The sequence below is a fragment of the Meriones unguiculatus genome, chromosome 12, assembly GCF_030254825.1.
Source record: "Meriones unguiculatus strain TT.TT164.6M chromosome 12, Bangor_MerUng_6.1, whole genome shotgun sequence".
Lineage (NCBI taxonomy): Eukaryota > Metazoa > Chordata > Mammalia > Rodentia > Muridae > Meriones > Meriones unguiculatus.
Genome location: NC_083360.1, coordinates 22,956,559 through 22,981,606, shown reverse-complemented (window position 1 = coordinate 22,981,606; position 25,048 = coordinate 22,956,559). Strand labels below are relative to the sequence as shown.

The following is a 25,048-nucleotide window of genomic DNA, read 5'->3' as shown; positions in this document are numbered from 1 at the left end:
CAGCTCTGAACAGGAAACCTAGTATGGTTTCCCTTTCCTATCTGAGTCCATCCTCAAAGGAAAACAAATATCTTCTCCCTCATCTTTCTTTCCCCAGGGTCCGATGATTGTTCAAGGTTCCTGAATAAACTGCATTGAAAAAAAAAAAAAAAAGAGAGACCATAAATGCATAGCCCAACAAAGTTTTCAATCACCATAGATGAGGAGAGTAAGATATTCCATGACAAAGCCAAATTTAAACAATATCTTTCTATAAATCTACCCCTACAGAAAGTGCTAGAAGGAAAACACCAACCTAAGGAGGTTAACTACATCCATGCAAGCACAGGAAATTATCTCATGCTTTTTTCTCCCCACCCCATACACACACACAAAACATATGCATACAACACAAACACACATACACACACACACACACCCTTATTGCACTCATAACAACAACAAGTAACAGGAATCAGCAATCATTGGTTACTGATATTCCTCAATATCAATGATCTTAATTCCCCAATAAAAAGATACACACTAACAGAATGGATGCAAAACCAGGACCCATCCTTCTTATTCATTAAAAAAAAAAAAAAAAAAAATAGATCTTAACATCAAGGATAAACATTACCTCAGAATAAAGAGTTGGGAAAAGATATTTCAAACAAATGAACTTAAGAAGCAAGCTGGTGTTAGATATTTTAATACCCAACAAAATAGGCTTCGAACAAAAACTAATCAAAAGAGATATGGAAGGACACTACATAGTCATCAAGGAACAATCCACTAAGAAGACATTTTGATTCTTAACATCTACAATACAAACACAAGGGTATGCATATTTGTAAAAGAAACAATACTACAGCTTAAATCTTCTTTTCGAGTAATTTATGTATATGAGTGTTTTGCCTTCATGTGTGTCTGTACACCAGGTATGTGCCTGGTGTCCAGGGTGTTCAGAGAATGCTGTCAGAGTCTTGAACTGCACTTACAGATGATTATGAGTTGCTACGTGTTTTAAAAATTTGGGGGGCTAGGTTCAGAGGGAAGGGAAGGAGGACCTCCCCTATCAGTGGACTTGGGGAGGGATATGGGAGGAGATGAGGGAGGCAGGGTAGGATTGGGAGGGGACCAGGGAGCGGCTACAGCTAGGATACAAAGTGAATAAACTGTAATTAATAAAAATAAATAAATTTAAAAAAAGAATTTGGGGAAATGAAGAGATACGAACATCAGAGTGAGTTGTATAGAATGGAATCAGCTGTCAGAGAACACAGGCCCTCTGTAAAAGCAACAAGGTTCTCTACTGCTGAGCTATCTCTTCAACCTCCTCACCACTCTTTTCATCCACAAGAATGACTCAAAGTGGTTAGATTACACAGCAAGGTAAAATAATAATAATAATAATAATAAATAAATAAATAAACAAACACAAGACCAAGTTAAAAAAAGTTTTGGTCCCCAGTTTTTAAAATAAGATTTGTTCTATATTTACTACAAATATAAACTATAATAAACTATTAAAGGGGCCTAACTTTTATCAGTAAAATCTTCAAATCACATATTCACAAAGAAACCTGCCTCACAGCTGCTTTTATTATTTTTATTCCTCTCTTGTGTACTACATACCAACCACAGTTTCTCATCCCTTCCAGTCCCTTCTCTCCCCATCTCCCCTTGCCCCCCCAGATCTACTCCTCCTCTGTTTCCCTTCAGAAAAAAGCAGAGATCTCAGGGATATCAACTGAACATAGCATACTGACCTAATATTTAATAATTTCTTCTGAAATTTAAAATCAGTGGTACAGCATAAAATAAGGAGGGAAAAAAAAAAAAGAATAGGAGATGACTCTGCAGTTACAGAGTATTGCTGCTCTTCCAGAAGACCCTAGTTCAATGCCCACACTGGGCAACTCACAATTGCCTGTAATTCTAGCCACAGGAGAACCAAAGGGTTCTTGGGGCTTCCATGGGCACCCATAAAAGTACACTACATTTTCAAATGATTACAGAACGCCCCAACACAAAACAAACAAAACTGAACACATACTACTTCTTCAGCTAGATAATTTGCTACACAGTCAAAAATTATTTGAGGCAAGTTATCTAAAATCACCACAAAATAATAAAAATGTCATCACTGAATCAGGCATCAAGTAAAAACCAGGTTTTGGTTATAGCTAGAAGGCAGTAGTCATTTGATATTCTGGTCCCCCAAAGATCTTATTTCCACACAATCTGAAGGCACGTTTACACACTAGATTTGGAAATAGAACTCATCCAAGTAGACCCAAAATGAGGGCAACACTCCCTAAAGTGCTGTATGCATGTAAAGACCTATGATAGAGGGCTTCTTCTCATCTATACTCAAGTACTTTCTTCCAATAGCTTCTTTTAAGCAATGATGATGATGATAATGAGGGGGAGAAGGAGGAGGAAGAAGAAGAAAGAGGAAGGAGGAGGAGGAAAGTATTAAATGAGGAAAGGAAAGAAGGCTTCACTTTAGAATTATAAACAGAATGAGCTTCACAAATCCGCAAAAGAATTGTTTATGCTTTATAAATTACATTTCTCTTAAATAAATTGCCTTTGCTATAATAGTGTAGCTGACAATTTTATAGGAGTTGATATGAATACATCAGGGTAAGAATCAAATGTTAACTATTTAGCAGTCTCACCTGTTTACTATCCAGATAAAAGAATTTTCAGTTTCAAAAGTAGACATGTCTCTGTAAATTCTACCCAGCCATTTCTTACACTCTATTAACAACAACCAAAAAGGCTTTAAAAGCCCTGTGTTAATTTTATTGAGAGCATCAATACTATTTTCAACTTCAAATGTACTTATTTTTCGAATACATGTCCACTGAGTACAGAGAACACAACTTACAGAGTACGTTAAAATGTAACCTTTCAACTTCCCAATGTAAAACATCACTTCCTGGCCAGATAGTACTCCAGGAACGATCAATCACTGTTAGGAAGAATATACATTCAACATTGTTAAATAGTCCTGATGCACTGTTCTCTATGCCCTCATCTGTCATGAAGATTGTTTAAAAATCTGAGTTATTAGTCTTTATTTGGGAAAGGATCTGGTTAATATCTTTAAGAGCAGAAATCATTCATCCATCCACTCTATGCTGGTGCATGGTAATTCCTGCCCCCAATCCATGTTCCTGATAACCACCCTACCACCACTCACCAAGAAGTCATAAATCAGGGACAGGGCAGCTCCCATGCAACCCCTGTTAAGTCTGTTTACAATCTGTCCACCTCAGAATGTGAGCTAGCTGTGGAAGAAGCTAGCTGATGGATCAGATAGTAAGAAGTGTAACAGATTAAAGAGAGAAAATGACAAAGGAAGATGCTACATAATTACAAAGCATGGACAAAGTTTTAAATCAATCTTTTAAAAGTTAACATTCCTAAATTTTCATTTTATTTGTTATAATCTTGCTTAAAGCACTGAAGAAAAATTAAAACTATATTTCAATGGAGATAAAATGAAAATCTTAAAAATGAAGCTAAAATATAAGTTTCTAACAAGAAAAAATCAAGTTAGGAAGTAGCAAACTCTCTAAACGTTTTATATTTATGTAATGTAACAATGACATGAAATTTATATTTCGTTTCAAACATGACCCAGCATAATATAACAGCGACACTGTTTCTAAGAAAATCCCACTGACAATATTCCCTAAGGTAGAAACCAGTGGACCAATTGGCCTTTAGGCCATCTAATGATACCTTTTCTATATTGAGAAAAAAAACATTTTCATGTTGTATTCATGTATGAAGTTTTCAAGAAAACTTTTAAAGAAAGAATGAAAATAAAATCATAAGAATAAAAATCATTTTCCCTGACTATCATCCTGGGCCACAACACTTCTAGTTTCAACTGTCTTCATGAAAAGGCTTTTATCCATTATGCAGGTGATGATGTTCTTAATTTTCATGATGTTTAGTTTTAAACTAAACTTGTCTTTATGGTGTCTTTGTGTTGAAAGACAAACAACAAACAATATCACATGACAATAAAAATACACAAATAACTGAGCCTACTGCCAACACAAAGGCCTGGGTGGCTCCTTGAGATTGAGTTGTCAAAGACAGTAATGTTAAATTGACTTTTACTATGAGATTAGAGTGACAACATAGAGCAAACAAAAAGCAAAGACCTGAGAGAAAAAATGTCACAAAGAAGAAACTCTAAGGTGTGAATGAACTTGGAATGGCTTATGAAAAGAAAGGCAGGGGAGGGAGGAGAAATGAGGAACGAGCCTTGAGCATAGGAAATGTACAGACGATGAAATCTGCAAGGCAGGTAAGAGTCAGATCACCTAGACCTCTTAAACTTGGAGGAAACCTGATCTCACTCTAATAACAGTGATAAAGGACTAACAATTTTACAGATTATAATCTTTCCTTTGGCAACTAACTGAACACAGCAAGAAGCAGGAACACCAGTCAGGAGGCTATCTGTATGGCCAGCCCTGCCAAGGTAACATAAGTGAACATAATAAATCAAATACTCTAAGCTCTGCAATATGGCCTCTTCAAGTTAGAGTTCCCTAACGCTGGAAAAGCAAGATGTTCAAAGGCAAAAGAAACCAAGAATGAAGCCAGGTGAATTCAGCTCCCTGCCTTTTATGCATATAATTGTTCCCAGATGTAACATGGCCAAAGATCTTAAAAGAATCACTAACCATTTGTTGAGCAGTACCTCTGGTTCAATCTTTGAGAAAATTAACAATGGCCAGCTTAATATGGCATAGGTATCATTTTAAAGTTTGTTGAATAAATAGCCCTCCCCTAGCACATAGTAAGAAAAAAATTATTAAAAGAGAAGGGAAAAGAATAAGAGTGACAAATGATTTCCTAAAAAATATTCCCTCCCTATCATTTTCATAGGCCATTTATTTTGAATCTAATAAACTGTATTTTGTCATCATTCAGATAGAAGCTATACATACTTCATGCCTTCTTAAAAACTATTATGATTAATCTAAAATAAAAACATAAAATATTGTTTTTCATATAGTATTTCATTTAGTCTTTAAACTTATCAAACAGAAACTACTACTCTCATTTCAAGATATAAGAAATTAAGTCTTAAAGATGTATAGACACAATTTTGTTAAATGTAAAAATTTTATTTGTACCTTCTCCCTCTGTCCAAAGCCCTGTTTCAGATACTATCTTAGGTTGTACAAAGAAATGTCACTAACAAATGTTTGGCAGGTTTTTAGAATAGACTACAGGCTAAAACAAATTGTTTTAATTATTATATATATTTAAGTGTTAAAATTGAAGTAAGTATAGTCCTATATACCAATCATTCTGCAAATTTACTTAAAGCAAGTCCCTCTCTTTATAGCTATTTTCTTAACTTACTCTACTTACGTAAGTCTAAAAATAAAACATAAAGAATAGCTTGAGTAGGTAAGTAGTAACATAATAAAATTTAATTTTCCATAAATATAAAATAAACACATAATTAAACTTAGCATAAAATATTCTCTATCTTCAGCCCAAATCTCTAACAATTTCCTATTTTTAATAAACAGTAAGTAATCACATGTCTACTAATGAAAAGCTCAAAACATGTTATGAATATGCCCTCCTACTAACTTTAGCTAAGACTAAACTACTGTGTTAATTTCTTTTCAACATATTCTTTCTCTTTAAGTTGTGAGGACTAAAGCACAACCGTGAGTTTTTCTCCAGATCCAGCGATACTACTCTTGGGGCATAAACCCAAAACACGCTTCATTTTACTATAGAGACATTTGCTCAACTTGTATTTATTGCTGATCTATCCATAACAGTCAGAAACTGAAAACAACCTACAAGACCATCAATGGATGAATGGATAGAGAGAATGGATGAAAGAAACCGTGGTATATTTACACAACTGAATATTACTAAGCCATCAAAAAAATGAAATTATGAAACTCAGAGAAAAATAGAGATAGAAAATAATCACTCTGAGATAGCCCAGACCCACAAAGATAAATATGATATGCATTCATTTTTATGTGGATGTTTTAAAGCCCCTCCAGGCAGGCCAAGCCCCTAAAATCCTCCACCCATTAGGCTCCGCCCACACAGCACCCTAATGGACATAAAGACTGGATCCAACCCTTCTAGACACAGGTGACCAACCTCCACCCTACAGGGGAAAAAGCTCACTTGAAATCCCACCAATTTCTAAACCCAAAAACCTGGCAATCCCTGAACTCACCCTAAGAACAGGAATTGAAATCCCCAGTCCCCACTCTGTATAGTTCTGCCCCTAAAAAAAAAAAAACAAGTATAGAAAGGCTTCTTCCCACTCAGTTCTTCTCTGCCAAGCAGAGGCAGCTAGCCTCTTGTCTCTTTCCCAATGAATAAATGTCTTGTGGGAGGTTTGTTGGGTGTTGTGACTTTCTGGTACACCTTGGCTCCAGAATGCCAGGATACCCTTCCCTTCAGAGCTGTAATGCTTGCACTAAGGAAGCCTTTCCCCCTCAGAGCTGCAACACTTACAGATGTTAGCTGTTAAGTCACTGATAAAAGCAAGCAATCGTCCATATAACCACAGAGGTTAGGTACAGAGAAAGAGACTAGGGGAGAGGGATGGATTTCCCTAGGAAAGAGAAACAGAATAGTGATGAGTGGAAAGGGAGGCTCAAAAAGGAAGAGGGAGGGAACAGGAGATATATGGAGAGAGACAGCTAAAATTAAGGACTACCTGAGGAATAGTATGAAAGCCTAATACAGTAGAAGCTTCATGAAATATATACATAAATAAAGTCCATCTAAATAAGGCTACCAAATAATGGGGGAGATGGAGCCCTAACCAGACATCTGTCATCATCAAATGAAGCTCCCAGTACTGGAAATGAGTTAGATCTAAGTAGTTGTTAGCCAAAGAGGTCCCATGGGGCCCCCAAATAACCCAGGCTCTTACTAGGGCTATTGATTGCTCTCCACAAGCTGACAGTCATGCTCTACACAACTCGTTAAACACAAAGAAGCTGAGTTTATGCCTGCCATGGAAGGAAGGACCTGATGTGATATAAGGCCTATTCACAAAATAGAAACCACACCTGACAGTGCTTGAGTGATCAAGAACCAGAGACTAGGTAACCCAGGCACCTAGCATAAAATCAAATTCTACTGTTCTACCAAAAGTTCATGGCAATAAAATGACTCCTACATTCTGCTATACTCATAGATCAGTGTGTTGGTCAGCCATCATCAGAAAAGCTTCCTCCTACAACAGATGGGGAAAAAAATACAAAGATCCACAACCAGACAATGTGTAGAGAGTGAAACACTGTGGAACATTCAACCCTAAACAGGATGTCTCCACCAAACACCTCCCCTCAGGCTCAGGGAACCCAGCAGAAGAGGAGACAGAAAGAATGTAAAAGAGACAGCAGACACCAAGAAAAGAAGACCTTCTAAACAGCACAACTGATGTATAAACATTTAAACTTAAAAGACTATGACAGCATGGTCAGAACCTGCATGGGCCACAACAAAGAGTATCCTAGAACTAAGAGATGTGGACACATGTCCCCATCTCTAACTGAAAAGCTAGCCCCAATTGATAACCTCTTACACACAAAAAGTTAGTTTTCTCCAAGGGAGTCTCACTGGGGAAACAAACTACTTTTAAGGGTAGGTTCCATGGCCAACAGTAGAAGGCCAACACAAAATAAAGTCAATAATCTTACAGGTTCGTTGTGTATATATTATGGCTTCCAATTTTGTGTTTTTAAGTGGAATTCCTGTATGTGCAAAGTGTGTCTTATTTTATTTTATCCTATTCCTTAGATGCCTGCTTGTTTTCTAAGAGACAGAGGAGTGTGGATCTAGATGGGGAAGAACTGGGCAGGGTTCAAGGAGGGTAAACAGTAATCAGAATATATTATATGAAAAAAATCAACTTTATTTTTAAAATTTCTTTATTTATTACAATTTATTCACTTTGTATCCCAGATGTAGCTCCTCCCAGTCCACTGATAGGGGAGGGACTCCTCCCCTTCCATCTGACGCTAGCCTATCAGGCCTCACTAACCTATCATATCTCATCAGCACTGGCTGCATTGTCTTCTTCTGTGGCCTGGTAAGGCTGCCCCCCATTAGGGGGAGATGATCAAAGAGCCAGCCACTGAGTTCATGTCAGAAACAGCCCCTATTCCCCCTATTAGGAAACCCACTTGGAGACTGAGCTGCCATGGGCTACATCTGTGCAGGGTGTCTAGGTTAACTCCATGAATGGTCCTTGATACCACAGAGAGTGCCTGGAGGACTCTACCCAGCAGGGTATTAAAACAGATGCCAAACTTTGGGCATAGTGCAGGGAATCTTATAAAAGGGGAGACAGAAAGACCTGGAGGGGATGGAGCTCCACAAAGAGAACCAAAAAATCTGGGCCCAGGAATCTTTTCTGGAAAAAAAAAAAAAATCTATTTTCAATAAAAGAAAAAGTAAATAATAGTAAAAACACATTTTAGTCTAAGGTAACCATGTTTAAACAATGTCACAGTGTAACAATCCAGTTTCCAGTCTTAATCCATCATATATCTCTTGGAATTATGTGTTCTTTTTGTGAATTTTGCTACTTTTTAATAAAATTGTATTCCCAAAAAGAAAATAAATATACACTATAATATTAACTAATGTAACATCAATTTGGAAACACAAATTGTAAAATATTCGGGAGACTCAGAGTTAAATAGCTAATAGGCTTAACTGTGTACTAATCCTTCACTATATAATCACATGAAATTGGGCCAATGAAAGATTATGCAGTAAATAATATGTAAGAAAGATTCATAAAAAACCTCTTTGTTTCACATTAATAACAGTCTTTGTGACTATACACTTTGCTATGTTATCTAAAGGGACATATTATAAATACGTTTAAGAAAGGGGTTATCACTAAGTCAAAGATGAAAAGCAAGAGTTTTTATAATAGTAAATCTTAAATACAGTAATCTATTCATTTTCTGCATAAACTTAATTAACTTAATTTTAAATGCTTGGGCATACTACCAGCAGCATAGACCAGTGTTTCATTTAGTTTAATATTCTAATGTAGACATTAACCAATGGTGGATGTACCACAGGATAACCTAAGCACATAACACACTATATATAATTATACACTTCTATGCCATTATCTCAGATGATGGTTAGATTATATCCTGAAAGAAACAAAAACAAACCCCAATTCCCCTCTCCTCTACATCTTCCCATACAGTGATAGGAAACCTCCAACAAAAGTATAAGTAAAGTATAACTTAATGCTTTGGTAACATGACAACTGACCAGGAAATTATCATCTAAAATGAAAAGCTACACACAGAAATAGAACCCAAAGTGACCAAAACCTATTATTTGGAAGGGATATTTCAATGAACTACAAATCATGATTCACTCCAAAAGAATTACTTATAAAACAGTTGTGTAATTTTTAGTTAAAACTAAAGCCAAAACACTACAATTTCTACCAAAGGCTATGCCATTTTGTGACATGCAATACTTTCTTCTAGACAGCTGACAGTGTTATTTTTAACTCTGCAGAAAAATGGCTTCACACCTGTTTTGTACTTATTTTAAATAAGGGATTGGGTTTATTAAATGATCATCTCGGTATGTAAAACTACATAATGCAGAAATCTAGTTCATCCTTTAAGAAACACTACTTCCTAAATAATTACAGGAAAAAAAATATTGCCTTTTTCAGACATTTATAGTAGATAATTCACTTGATAGTACTGATAGAATTGATTTAACAATGCTCTTACTCAGGAAACAGTTCCCAACTAAACTATCCATGGTATAATTTTACTTCATTTTCTCTTTCTCTGACCTCAAGGAAGTTAAAGAATAATGCTTCATGTATCTAAAATCTCTTATTAATGTCTTCTTTTCAAAATTACTACAGGTTTATGAACCAAATAGTAGTTGAGTCCTAGGTTCAGTCTTATGATTTCTACATTCTATATATCATAGTTCAAGAAACTGATCTCAAAATATCACTTACCTATACTTTTTACCAACAACTCTACCTCTCCCTAACACAATACATTCTCCTCCATGGCCCCCAAATTAACTGCATTTCAGAAATAAACTCGGGAAAGTTTATAAAAGATGGGAATGAGGAATAATGAAATGCTACCTGGGCACTGCTCCTTCTTTAGAATAGAAGACCATGTAATAAAATGTCTCAAAGCCACTGGGAGAAAGCTGAAGTTATAATGTATTGTCATAAAATCTACAGCTGTGTTGTTATTCTTAACAGTCCATGTTGTTTCTTGAAGACCAGAGGAAACCAAAACATACACTATCAGTTTTGAACTTACCTTTACAACACCAGCCAAAACCAGCAAGGCAATTATAACAGAGCAAACCTCAAAAAAGTTAGTGAATAGTAAAGAAGGTCTTAACCACACTGTAATGCCTGAAATGAGGGTTCAAGTCATATGTTCAAATGTTATTTCTTCAAGGACAATGTGACTTATATGGTTGGTGTACTAGGAAGTTCACAGATTAGATGTCACTTATGGGAAAAATGTTGGGTAGTTATTCATATTCAAAAGAAGTTTCTACTTAAACTCCAAGAAAGCTGTTTCCAGATATCAAATATATTTTAGGAATAAAATGATCAATAAGATAGGCAAATGACTTTGTAAGATCTCATCTTGGACCACCATAACAAAATACCAGAGACCAAAAAACAGACAACATTATTTCTTATAGTTCCAGGGACTGTTGAGTCCAATACCAACATGCTAGCATATGTTGGTAAGAGTCCTCTTTCTGATGTGATGGCCACCTTCTTGTACCTTCAAATTACAGACAAAAAGAATCCTCTCATGTTTCTTCTTATAAGGGCGACTAATACCATCCATGGGGAATCTGCTACAAAGAGCCAATAACTTCATAAAAGCTATACCTCCACCTACCACCATTTGGAAACTCAAGTTTCAATGTGTCAATTGGTAGGAAGACACAAGCATTCAAGCAAATAATCTTTACTACACATAAATAAGTAGTAAGGACTTACTTTTATTGCCCACTAAAGCAACCAGGGGCTGGGTTTCCGACTCTTCACTCACTGTCTTCACCACAGAATACCAATCTTCTAAATTCTCAAAGCTTTGGTAATTAGTAATATCATATACCAAGAGGATTCCCTGTCACAAAGAATTACAAAATATTTATAACATATTTTTGAAACATTAATAATATTCTTCAGTGCTTCAGACATATCAGGTATGCTATAAAATTCAGTTGTGTTTTTATATATAAATTGGTTTCAACTCAAATGAGTTATATGTAGAAACAATATCAAATGATGCCATTTACAACAAAAAGTCTAGGACTACAATACCACCTCTCACTATCACAAAGTCGACCTTTTAAACTTTTCAATAAGTAACCATCTGCTGTTTCCATTTTAAATGTCTTCAAAAATGAAAATTTTTATGATGTCCCTTGATAGGCAATTACAGTGTTTAACACAATTTTCTTTCAATGAATTGTGGATTTCCTCTTTTAGTCCTCTGTGCATTTAGAAAACAACGAGAGTACCCTCCTTATAATAACCCCTCATATACTTGAATATAGTTAAGTGACTCCTTACCAGTCTGCTTCCAGAGTAAATAAACTCAGTTCCTTAAAACTGCCTCAAAGGGCCTATTTTCTGTCCCTTTAATCATGGCTATTGAGTCTTCCCAGGACACACTACAGTTTTTTGACATCCTCTTTAAAATGAGCAATGTAAAACTGGACATGAAACTGTAATCAGAGTCCAAGAGGAAACTAAATATAAGAGAGGGGTTGTTTCCTGTCTCTAACATATCAAATTCCTTTTTTAATTTATCCTATTATATTGTGAAGGAAGAATGAGAAGTATATATGTGTGTGTGTATATATATATATATATATATATATATATATACACACATTCTTGATTTTCATCCAGGTTTGGTCAAACACTTAATACAAAGCTCTGCTTACAGGATAAGTCACTCATGGAATTCATGTCTATGTCATATGTTATAATAATATAACTATTTTTGCATCTGCTATGTATCAAACACAGATCTTTACACCAATCCTCAACACAGCCTAAAGAGACTGGCATTATCCCCATTTACTCATAGACAGTTATAATAACCAAGATGACCCAGATAGATGGAACAAGGACTTTAGTCAAGGACTAAATGACTAAATGCATTTGTGTGCAAACTCTATACTATGCATTATGCTGACTGCTAGGGATATAAATGGTTAAGTTTAAAAACACTAAAGTTCAAGAAAATCTTCCGGGAAAACTAGACATATAAACTGGTTATATATAACACAGTAGTCACAGCAAATAATAAGTTAGTAATGAGCTTAGAGTTCCACTGCAACTACTATCAATGTGACATTACTGAACATAGACACTAATAGGACACTACTATATAGCATTTTTACTCAACACATAAATTATAAATGTGAACAACCTTGGAAGCCGAGACAAGAGAAATTATAGCATATAATTAATGCATAAATATAGAAAATAATAAACAAATACAGAAAATAATTCATTTTGACTACACAGCATATCTAACAACACTTTTGAGTTTATACAAAAACTTTAATTATGAGTGTATTCAACAACTGGCTCACAAAAACTGCCAAAAATTAAGCTGAGTTTCTAAAATGAGAACAAGCTGGCTACTATTATGATCTTCCAATACTGAGCTTTTATTAAACCACATTGGCCCTTAGGTCAACTATTTCTTATCTTTAAAAGTAGATTTCTAGGGACTAGAGAGATGGCTCAAGAGGTAAGAGCACTGACTATTCTTCCAGAGGACCTGAGTTCAGTTCCCAGCACCCAAATGGCCACTGTCATCAGTCTATAATGCCAGTTTCAGAGGATCCAACATGCACTTCTGGCCTCTAGAGGTACCACAAACATGTGGTACACAGATAAAACATGCAAGCAAAGTACCCACACATTTTAAAGAATGATACTTAAAATTAGATTTCTGATGGTCTCCAATTTCATTATTCTGTAATTTTAAAACCAGATGTGGTGGCTCACAGCTATACTCCCAGAAATAAGGAGGCTAAGGCAGAAACACTGTTCTAAATTTGAGTCTAGCCTATACTACTCAGTGAACTCTAGAACAGTCTAGACTAGAAAGCAAGATCCAGTCTCAAAAAACATTTTAAAAAGAATACATAAGTTTGCCAAGCTTACTGGCATATACTTGTAATACCAGTACCTGGGAGACAGAGAAAAAAATGATCAAGAGTTCAAAGACAGCTTGAGTTACAAAGTAAGTACAAGACCAGCCTGGACTAGATGAGAAGTTGTCTCAATAAAACAAAAATGAGTATTTCATAATTTTACATAAAACCACTTGTCCAGTTTATTTTGGTAACAACATCTATTTCTTTCTTCCAAGATTATTTGATCAAAATAGAGTTATCTGAAATAAGTACAATTTCAATTTCTTGAAGAATAGAGCTCCAAAGCTGAACTCAAGAGACAGCCACTATTCACTTACTGCCTCTACTTCCCTCTGTAGTAGGTGATGGTATTTATTGTTTGCAAAAAGAGTTCTACCCTTGGATTCCAGGCCTGGACACACCATCTACTTATCCTGAATAATCATTTTGTGGTGTCACTTTAAAAATGTTTAACAAGCCTTATTATTAAGAGAATAAGAATACATACCAAATTAGCAGTTTGCATGTGAAATTAGCACTCTGCATAACTGTACATAATTTTTATTTATTATTCAATGTCAAACCACATTCTCATGGTAACTTTGAGGTGATTTATATTCATTAACAAAGCCCAGACATGTGATAACTAATCCTTGAGATTTGAGGACCTTTTAATTAATACATGAAAATCTTTACTCAAAGTGGAAACAATAGCTGAGTAAGACAAAACACATGCAAGTAGAACATGCGTGCCATATGTACTGATGGCCAGCCTTTAATGGTGTATGCCTTTAAGCCTAGGATTCAGGACGTATACGCATGGGGATCTCCAACAAATATTCAGCTAATGTATATTCAATATGCTTCTATTTAATGTAGTTTTACTTTTACTGAAGAATTATCAGTGACTACGTTAGTATTCCACTGCAAAGTGGATTCACTCCAAAAGAGATAGTAATAGCTTGTGAGGCCCTCCCTGAAATATTTTCATCTAGCTCTTTATAGGAAGGTCTGCCAATCCCTACTCTAGACCAATGTGTCCCCACATTTCTCAATAAAAAAAAAAAAATTCTTTTAAATCTTTTTAGACTCATAAAAAAGATAAACATCATTTTAACCTCGCTATCCTCCAACCGAAATATTCTCAACACATTTAAACATAAAAATACTATTTTGTCTATGTTCTTACCATCATAATTATTACTGGTTTTGACCTTCAGTGTTATACTGAAATATCTGAAAAGTTGATATGAAAAAAGTATAAAAGAAACTTTAGAATTTTTGGTTTCTGACATTTAAAGGACTCTGGTCATCTCTGTCCTTACACCAAAAATAGCAGATTTTTCAGAGAACTGACACTGGAGAACAATCACCACCCTGAGCCCTAAAAAGAAAGAGTCAAATTAAGAGAGTCACGGGCAAGACCTACTTCCCTGGATCATAAGATACTGGAGGTGGTAATGTCGGACTATCTACACAGTAATGCTGACAACCTGCAGGAAACTGTGGACTGACTGGAGCATGAGAGACTATCAACAGCCCAGTCTTCAGATCACACCACACTTTGGTGGGATTTACTGCCAGGAAATTGTAGAAAAAAAAAAAAATGTCTACTCCTGGTTCTGACAGGGAGAAAGTAACCATGGCAATACCATGGCGAACGAAAGTTTCCAAATTCTGTCTCCTCTAGCCATTCTCTCATTGGGCCAGAGCCCACTAAAAGACTGACATGTTTTCATTAGAATATAGGACTTTGCTCTTCCTGCATGCTTTAGAGCAGCAGCAGCAGCACTCCAGGATAAGAGCAACTATAAGCACATTCTTCTGCTGAGAAGAGTTGCTTGAAATATCTAAAAAGGATGTGACAAAATAGGCAAAGGCACTAGAGAAACTGATATCTCTGGCACCTACAGCTGTCAATGGAAGTAAGCAACACATCCAGGGCCAAAGCAATATAAAACTTTATTCCAAAGGCCCATTTACCTGAATTCTTGTTATTGACTCACTCTGTCCATCATTCAGCAAAAAATTATAAGGCATTTACTACAGAAACTCATTCCTGAGAGTGATGTAAACAAAGACCTACCTATCAGTATAGGGTACCAATGACAAAATAAAGTACATTCTACTGAAATCCAACTTAAGGAACTAATACGTTTTCAGGTTTTACTTACAGAGAACGGATGAGGTATTACATATAAGTAGGGGAACCCTCCTCCACTGCTGGTGGGAATGTAAACTTGCACAACCACTTTGGAAATCAATCTGGTGCTTCTTAGACAATTAGGAATAGTGCTTCCTCGAGATCCAGCTATACCACTCCTAGGCATATGTCCAAAAAATGCTCAAGTACACAAGGACATTTGCTCAACCATGTTCATAGCAGCTTTATTAGTAATTTCCAGAAGCTGGAAACCCAGATTCCCCTCTGTTGAGGAATGAATGCACAAATTGTGGTACATCTACACAATGAAATATTACTCAGCAATAAAAAACAAGAAAATCATAAAATTTGCAGGTAAATAGTGGGAACTGGAAAAGATCATCCTGAGTGAGGTATCCCAGAAGCAGAAAGACACACAGGGTATATACTCACTCATAAGTGGATATTAAACATATAATATAGGATAAACATGCAAGAATCTGTACACCTAAGAAAGCTAATCAAGAGGGAAAATTCTGGCTAAGATGCTCAATTCCCATTCAGAAAGGCAAAGAGGATGGACATCGGAGGAGGTAGAAAACAGGGAACAGGACAGGAGCCTACCACAGAGGGCCTCTGAAGGGTTCTACCCTGCAGGGTATTGAGGCAGATGCTAAGACTCATAGCCAAACTTTGGGCAGAGTACAGGGAATCTTATGAAAGAAGTGGGAGATAGTAGGACCTGGAGAGGACAGGAGTTCCACAAGGAGAGCAACAGAACCAAGAAATCTGGCACAGGGTCTTTTCTGAGACTGATACTCCAAAAAAGGACCACTCATGGAGATGGCCTGGAACCCCTGCACAGAGGTAGCCCATGGTAGTTCAGTGTCCAAATGGGTTCCATAGTAATGGGGACAGGGACTGTCTTTGACAGGAACTAATTGGCCTGCTTTTCCCCCTTAGGGGGAAGCAGCCTTACCAGGCCACAGAGGAAGACAATGCAACCACTCCTGATGAGACCTGATAGACTAGGATCAGAGGGAAGTGGAGGAGGACCTTATCAATAAATTAGGGGAGGGGCACAGGCAGGGAAGAGGGGGGAGGATGGGATTGGGAGGGGAGGAGGGAGCTACAGGCGGGATACAAAGTGAATAAACTGTAACAAATAAGTAAATAAATAGAAATGCTTCTTTCAATTTTCCAGTGTCTTTGCTGTACTAGACCTTCTCTTCCAGTTTCAAGAAGATACAATCAGTTTTCTTTGTAAAGGTCAAAACTCTTCTACATAAATACAAGGTTTGCTTTTATGGAGTAGTTTTGTTTACATCTGTTTCATGTATTTGAAAAGCATTAGTCATTGCAACAACTGCACAGCATACTCAAGGTAATTAGCTGATTGATTTTTGAAAGTAACACACATTGGTGGCAATACTTCATGTCCTCAATAAATTTTCCTAATTTTTATCATAATTTCATTACAATTCAGAAATGATATTGTAATTTTAATTAAATATTTCATCTTTTTAATAATTACTAGTGATTACCTTTATTATAATTTTATTTAAACTAAGATAAACTATAAGTCTTAATAATTATAAAATATAGAATACATCATAATCTCAAAAAATGAAAGGTACTCTGACTCTCAAAATACAATGGTTTTTTTCGTCTAACTTGTAAGAGAGATAATTTTCTTCATTTTTTAATTATATAAATTAATTAAATCATAGATACTACGCATTAGCTATAACATAGTAAACTTCCAATCTAGAAAAATACTAGTACAAACATATTCAGCAGGTTACAGTTATATATTTATGCACTTATAAATACATAATAATAATAATTAAAGAAAAAAGAGACCATAAATTTGAGAGGGAGTCAAAAGAAGGTGTAAAAGAAACTGGAGAAAGGTGAGGGAAGACAGAAATAATATAATTATATTTAATTTTTAAAACTACAAATAAAAAATTTTATAAAGAAATGCTAGTGCAAAAAGGCTAGAAATAGAAATAGTTCAAATATCTAATAAAAAAATTCAAAGTAGAAGATCTCATGAGTCAAGCTTTTAAATATAATCTGTCGCTGGCTGTCATGCTGGCACCAAATCACTTTGTTGGTGGTTAACAAGCAGACTCATCGGTGTGGGGCATTGATGCACAACAGTAGTTGTGTTCTACCTCACAAACGACTACCCTTCATTGAGTTTATGCTCAGTGGAGCAGTATTTGCAAACCACTTAGATTCCAGGATGGAAAGAGCTACAAAACTGAAACATCCAGTCCTTCTCTGAGGTTTGTCATTAGCCTCTGCTGGCCGCAGGTTACAGGGCACTAAACACTATGCACTGTGTATTTGCTCCTAACCACGAGGGAAAACAGCCTGTAACATCCTACTCAAGACTTCTAGAAATTTTTACGTTAATTTAAAAGCCAGACATTTTTACTGGGACTTTTCATTTTTAAAACTAGTTCTTCTTAATTTAGACTTTAATAAAGCTATCTTTTATATCCACAAAAAAAAAACTAGTTCTTCTCAGAATATCTTAAATTTTTTTCTGAAGGTCAATTCACTTGGTCTCAACCTACACTATTCAATGAACTTAAGCTAAAACGTAATGTTACTAGGAGAAAAGGTGAAGAAAGTAAAACAATCATTTTTTATCTAAAGCTTAGTAAACTTCCATCTTTCAAATACATTTCTTCCTCGATACTAATGCTTTAAAATACATTCACATGCACACAGGAAACGAGACTCTTCAACTTAGGGGCCCAGGCTTACAGAAGGCAAAACCTCTGAAATACAGAAGTGAGAAATACCTAAAATAATTCTATCAACAATGCAGATGTCAAAAAACCTCAGCCAGGTGCTAAGTAACATACTAAGCTGTTATCCTAAAACAGACTGATGAAACAGCAAATTTGAACAGTTTATGTACTATTGAAAAGTAACTTTCCAAATGTTGGTGTCCTTGGCTGAGGTGGATTATTCACATGTATTTCGATAGAATAACCTACTGCTAAATGTAGTTTTGTATATTCTGCATACATTTTAGGTTTAGAATTTCTGGAAAGCACCAAAGTTATTACATAATCATTAACTTATGATAATTTATTTCATCTTCTCAGAATTCCAAGTTTATTAGGGTAAATTTCCCAAAAACACTGTTATGTTGTTACTTAGTAGCAGGGTACATGCTTAGTAACAAAATTGTAAATAAAAAGTCAACATGTACCATCAAGGTAGAACTATGCATAACCCATTCTAAGCAGGCACAGAACACTCTCTTTCCTCTAGGACATGAAGTTCACTTCACCAAACCCAAGTGCTCTTAGCTAGTAAGTGTATGAATTCTGGAGACCAGATAGAGAGAGGCGTGCCGTAATCCCAGCACTTGGGAAGCTGCCAGATCTCTGAGTTCTAGGCCAGCTTGGTCTAAAGAGCAAGTTCCAGGACAACCAGAACTACACAAAAGAAATCTTGTCTCACAAAAAAAAAAAAGTAACCAAAAGCAAACAAACAAATACCTGAAAGAAGTTCTATACTTCACATTTATTTTAAGCAATTTTGCAACAACATAAAATATACACTGACTTAAGGATATGGTTGCATAATATTATGAATATACTAAATTAGGCATCTGAGAATGGTTACCATATTTTGTGACTTTCGCAATTTATTCTTTTTTCTTTTATTTATTTATTTATTTTTAGTTACATTTTATTAACTCTGTATCACAGCTGTATCCCGCTCCCTCCTTCCCTCCCAAACCCTTCCTCCCTCCCTCATCTCCTCCCTTTCCAAGTCCACTAATTGGGGAGGACCTCCTCCCCTTTCATCTGACCCTGTTTTATCAGGTATCTTGGCCTAGCAGGACTGCTCCTTCCTTGGGGGAGGGGGGTCAAAGAGCCTGCCATTGAGTTCCTGTCAGAAATAGTCCCTGTTCCCCTTAGTATGGGAAACCAATTGGTTACTGAGCTACCAGAGGCTATGTCCAAGCAGGGATTCTAGATTATATCCATCATGAAATTTGCAGGCAAATGGTGGGATCTAGAAAAGATCATTCTGAATGAGGTATCCCAGGAGAAAAACACACATGGTATATACTCACTCATATAGACCTATAAGATATGATAAACATAATGAAATCTATACACCTAAAGAAGATAAACAAGAAAGAGGACCTGGGGTAAGAGGATTAATCCTCACTTAGAAAGACAAATGGGATGTGCATTGGACGTAGGAGAAAACAAGTAACAGGACAGGAGCCTACCGCAGAGGGCCTCAGAAACACTCTATCTAGCAGTGTATCAAAGGAGATACTAAGACTCATAACCAAACCTTCAGCAGAGTGCAGGGAATCATATGACGTGCAAAGGATAGAATGACGTGGAAAGGATAGGAGCTCCACAAGGACCAAATATATCTGGGCACAGGTGTCTTTCCTGAGACTGACACTCCATCACAACTTATTTTTATATAAAAATAAAACTTTAATAATTTAAATATATTTTACATGATTTAAAGTAAAGCAAAAATAACAAAATCCAATTCATATATATTGTGCAATTTTAAAGAAAAAAAGATTTAATCAATTTTGTATTATCTGTCCCATGATATATTAAGTACTTCTATTTGTCTACCATAAGTGAAGATATTCTGGGCTGACAAGAGAGTACAACAGATAAACCCACTCAAAGGTGGTGGAAGACCAGAACAGACTCCACAAAGTTGTTCTCTGACCTTCATAGCTGCACCATGGCATGGGATTGTGAGCACACATACACACAACTAAATTAAAAACAAAACAAAAAAAAAAATTAAGCTACTCTATATGACACATTGAGTCAATCATCACTAGAAGACAGACCATCTTAATTTTTATTTAAAAAACAAAAACCAAAACCAAAATGGTATGTGGCCTTTAGATATATTTTATGGGACAAGGGCAAAGATGTGTTATTTTCAAATCCAATTTACCCACTCTCATAAGTAAAACAAGGACTGTGGCTCCCTGCATCTCTCTGCCTGGCCACTTCTCTTCTGCTTAATATCTATTTTAAACATAATCAGTTTAACAAGAGAGTAAAGGGGATGGGATGTAGCTCAGTATAACAGCATTTGCCTGGTATGGACAAGGCTGTAGGATTGATGTTCCAGCACCATAAAGGAAAAAACTTTAAACAACTGCAAAAAGGGACCAAAAAAAAATTCTGAGCTACGAATGTGTATAAACTATCAGGTCATATAATCACAAGTATAGATGTGAAACAAGAGCAGAAAGACTTGCCAGAAGAAATAAGATAATGCATAAAAGACAAAGAAGAAAGGTTTAAGAGGCAAACAAAAGGATTCAAAATCCTGCTTTTCTCATTAATATCTTATAGAATAAAATGGATTAAATTTTCCATGGTAACTGATGAAAGCCAAACTGTGTAGAGTCCTGTCTTTATCCTACAGTTTCCCTTTTTAATAAGAAACTTAGTTTCACCTAATCAAATTATGCTTTCAATACAAAAACATCAAACTCCAATAAAGAACTATGGACATTTAGAGATTCCCCTCATGTCTCATGATGATGGAAAAGCTGCAGGCTAAAACCAGAAGAAAAGCAATACATACAAGTCTTATATAAGAGCTCAATAAATGCCATGCACTTCTTCATCTGTCCACAAACATTTTACTTCAGTAGACAAGGATATAAGTAGCACTACTGCATTCCTAAAGTCTCTGTCAAACTGAAAAAGCAATCTGCCAAAGCATTAAAAAAAAGTGATTATTCTTCACTAGGTATCTTTAAAGTGAAATAATTTCTAAAGAGTTTTGCTAACATATATATTTTCTATTCGCATAATTTTATTTAAAACACAAATTATAACCAGGCATAGTAGTTCACACCTATAATAACAGCTCTTGGGAAGCCGAGGTAGAAGAGGATTGCTATGATTTTAAAGCCAGCACGGGCTACAAGTGAGATTCAGGTAGCATGGGCTACCTGGACCATAGAATTAAATCTAATCTCAAAAAAAAAAAACTTAGGAAAATATTCAAGTGTTATTTCTATACAGATTTCCTCTAAAAACACAATTATTATTATGTTAGTTATTCCATACATATAATCATATCTACTTGTCTAGTACAGAATAAGGTTATGTATATTAGTCTGAATTATAATTATTTAATACATCAATACACAGGTCAAAAAGACAGATATGTACATATATCTTGTTCCTTCCAATTTAAATGAAGTAACATCTTCAATGTTTTATATTCAGTTTGCTGATAGTCACATAACCAAGTCATTGCCTTTATTCAACTAAGTAGTATATAGTAAAGATAAGCATATAAGAGTTCTAAAAAGGTTTTCTGTTCTCACCAAACCACTGCAAGTGTAGTGTGGTAGAATAAAACCGAAGGACCAACACATGAAATTAAGCTCTACATATCAGATAAAAATCAAATGAGTAGGCTAGATGTAGTGCCCCATGCCTTTAATGACAGTACTTGGGAGGCAGAAGCAGGCAGACATCTGAGTCGCAGGCCAGCCTGGTCCAGCTAGAGCTATACAGTGACACCTGTCTCAAAACAAACCAAAAAGTAAAATTAGTAGCTGGAGAGATGACATAGGCTGCTTTTCTAGAGGACACGGGTTTGATTCCAGCCTCCACAGAGAAGCTCACAACCATCTGTAACTCTAGTCCCAGAGAATCTGATGCCCTCTTCCAACCTCCTTAGGCACCACATACATGGGATACCCAGACATGTGTGCAAGCAAAATAAATAAAAAATTAGTTCATTAATTTTAAAATATCCATAGAGATAAAATAAAACAAAGTTTAAAAATTTAAAAATCTGTGTCTGTGTGTATGATGTGTACCTTCATGCTTTCATAAGGATTTAAAATACTAGGATAATCATAGAACTTACGTCATACCTGTGCTCCATAGATGTATTTATCCAACATCTTGCCACCTATTGTCTGCCCTCCTATATCCCAAACTTGAAGAGTAACATTCAAATTTCCTAGAATATAAAAATAATATAAAGTAGGTATTCAAAAGACTAACAATCTAATAATTAAGCACAGTATTACAGAGCACAAAAGAACAATGATAAACTGATGCCAATTTGCATTTTGTTCTAGAAGTTTACATGGTCAGATATTTATAACTGATAATTGTCAAACAAATCATGGGGGGAAATTACCCCACATTTCTATCGAAACATCTTTATAATTTCATTTAATATAAAATAAATTTCAGTGCCTGGCATGGTGATGTAGACCTTTAACCCTAGAATTCCAGGAGAATCTCTGTGAGTAGACCAGGTCAGCCTGGTCTACACAGAGTTCTAGGACAGCCAGAGTTCTATAGTGAGAACTACCTCACAAAATTAAAATAAATAAAATACTGCATGCATTTACTTACAAACTTAAGCCTTAACAAAAAGAAATATTTTAAAAGAATGAATCAATATAAAGCACCTGTATAAAAAGAGAAAATGCTTTTAATATAAAGATGGAAGTTTTATATACAAACCTACCCAATCACTCATGAACTGTATGATCATTTCTAAACTCCATATATTCTAAACAGACTATAAAAATACATCCATAATTTCATTTCAAATGAATTTTTTAATTTGAATATCAGCTATTATATGTAAAGGTAAATACAACCAATAATTGTGTTTTTTATCTAATCTCTACAATATATATGTTAGAGCTCTATTCAAAGTCGAAACAATGTTTAAAAGCAAAGCATATTTCTAAACTTTATGATTCATACCTGTACAAAGCATGATGATTGAAACGAATTGTGTGTCCTTCAAACCCTTCATAATAGTCTATACAAGCATTGTAAAAACACCCAAGAAGAGTAAAGGGCAATCTTTGAAATTAATTTATGCATTTTATAAAATATTGGCATAAACAAAAATTTGCTAAATAAATTTCTCTCTAACAATATAACTAGTTATTAAACTACAAAAGTCAAAGACTCTAATATATATTAGTTAAACATAAACTTTTTTCTTTATTAATTACACTTTATTCACTTTGTATCCCCCCTGTAGTTCCCTCCCTCCTCCTGCCCCAATCCCTCCCTTCCTCCACCCTCTGCATGCATGCCCCTCCCCAAGTCCACTGATAGGGGAGGTCTTCTTTTCCTTCCTTCTGATCCTAGTCAATTAGGGCCCATCAGGAGTAAACATAACTTTTTTCACATAAAATTATACTATTTTCTCCAAAGTTTGAACTGGTACCTTTGGAATGAAATTGAAAAAAATTTAAATAAAAATTTAGAAACTAAAAAAAAAAATCTCTTCAAAAATAAAACAGATTTTAAAAATATGAATTTTTATGCCTACACACTAAAAGCAAAGAATGTTCTTTACATCATTTAACTACGCAGCTGAAAAGAAAGGCAGTGAATTAATTAATCACCAAAGTTTTACACTTCAGTTTAGTTTTTGTGGACTTGTATTACAAGATTTCCATTATTTAGATGTAGATGTGTTCCATCTGCTACAGTGCAGAGACGTCCAGGAGGAACATCCATTAGCACTAATGAGAGCTACTGAAGTTTATCGCCGTGATCATTGCCACACATGTAGCTCCAACGCTATGAGTAATGACCAAAATGTTCTCAAAGCTCTATGACTTGAAGCCCAAATATCAAAGACTAGGATTTGGCCAAGAGACTGTATAAATCCAATTTCTTAAAACTCTAATTTTTATGAAAACCAAAGTTTAACTCATCTTTTCTGATGCCATCTCAAATCAGGTCAGAACAAGCTAAACGTCACTAGAGATGTAAGGATGAGGTTCTGAAGCCTGCAGCCAACAAGCAGCAGTCTGCTCATTTTACTTACAAAACTACAGTCCTCAGTTTACAACAAAAGTCAGTACTCCCCAACAGTAACTTTCACAGAGTAAGATATCAGGCCACACATTAATAATTACTAAGTATTTAATCCCATTTCCTCAAGGCCCAATAATTCCTACTGCTTAAGCTAACATCCAGAAATGATGCTTCTCCCCCTCTCCCTCTCCTTCTTCATTCTGATATCCAGAGCCTCTCTGAATTCACATTTTGAATATTTCTGCTCCAACTTCAGGCACACTCTTCACTGTATGCTTCCAAATTCTGGTGACAGTCACTTAAGCAGCTAGCTCAGATAATCAACTGTCTGCCATCTAGAAGATTTACATTCATGCTTTGAAGGTACTTTCAAATCTTTATCTTTCTGAATAAGTACTTTTTGTTATTTGCTTGCATTTTATTTTCTTAAGATACAGATTCCAGTGACTAAGAAGTAAAATTCCCCTAAAATTATTATGTGTTCTGCAAGCACATAACTTTGCAAAGAACTAGAAAACAAATTAGTATGGCTTATGCCTTCAATGAGTAATATTAACATCACAGTTATTTCATATACTTAGAAAAATACTTTAACATCTATGTTTTAATTTTAAATTTACTAGTACACAAAACTAAAAATAAAAAGAATACTTTCTAATTTAGGACCAAAAATAACATAAAGCTGTGATTCACCCTTATTTTTCATTTAAGTTTTTGTAGGCGCATAATATGATAGCCATTATATTTTCAGTATAATATAGCTATAAAGCTATAGAAGGATGTTTGGTCAATTGATGTAATATTTTCTAAAACAAAAAACCATCTA

The 25,048-nt window shown here is 35.3% G+C and overlaps 1 protein-coding gene across 5 annotated transcripts in view; it reads right to left on the bottom strand.

Moving 5' to 3' along the window:
* Rab28 (RAB28, member RAS oncogene family) overlaps positions 1–25,048 on the bottom strand; it is a 71,803-nt gene that overhangs the window by 39,763 nt on the left and 6,992 nt on the right. For 3 of the 5 annotated variants that reach the window (XR_009585049.1, XM_060365388.1, XM_060365387.1), the window contains exons 3-5: positions 22,296–22,384; positions 11,054–11,183; positions 8,372–8,428 (exon numbers count right to left, since the gene is read on the bottom strand). Coding sequence is in view for 4 of the 5 variants with exons in the window: in XM_060365388.1 (XP_060221371.1) it covers positions 8,372–8,428; positions 11,054–11,183; positions 22,296–22,384 (276 nt within the window). In the remaining variant the exon portion in view is untranslated. The remainder of the gene's footprint in view (positions 1–8,371; positions 8,429–11,053; positions 11,184–22,295; positions 22,385–25,048) is intronic. The other 2 variants (XM_021639356.2, XM_021639355.2) reach the window with 1 other exon arrangement.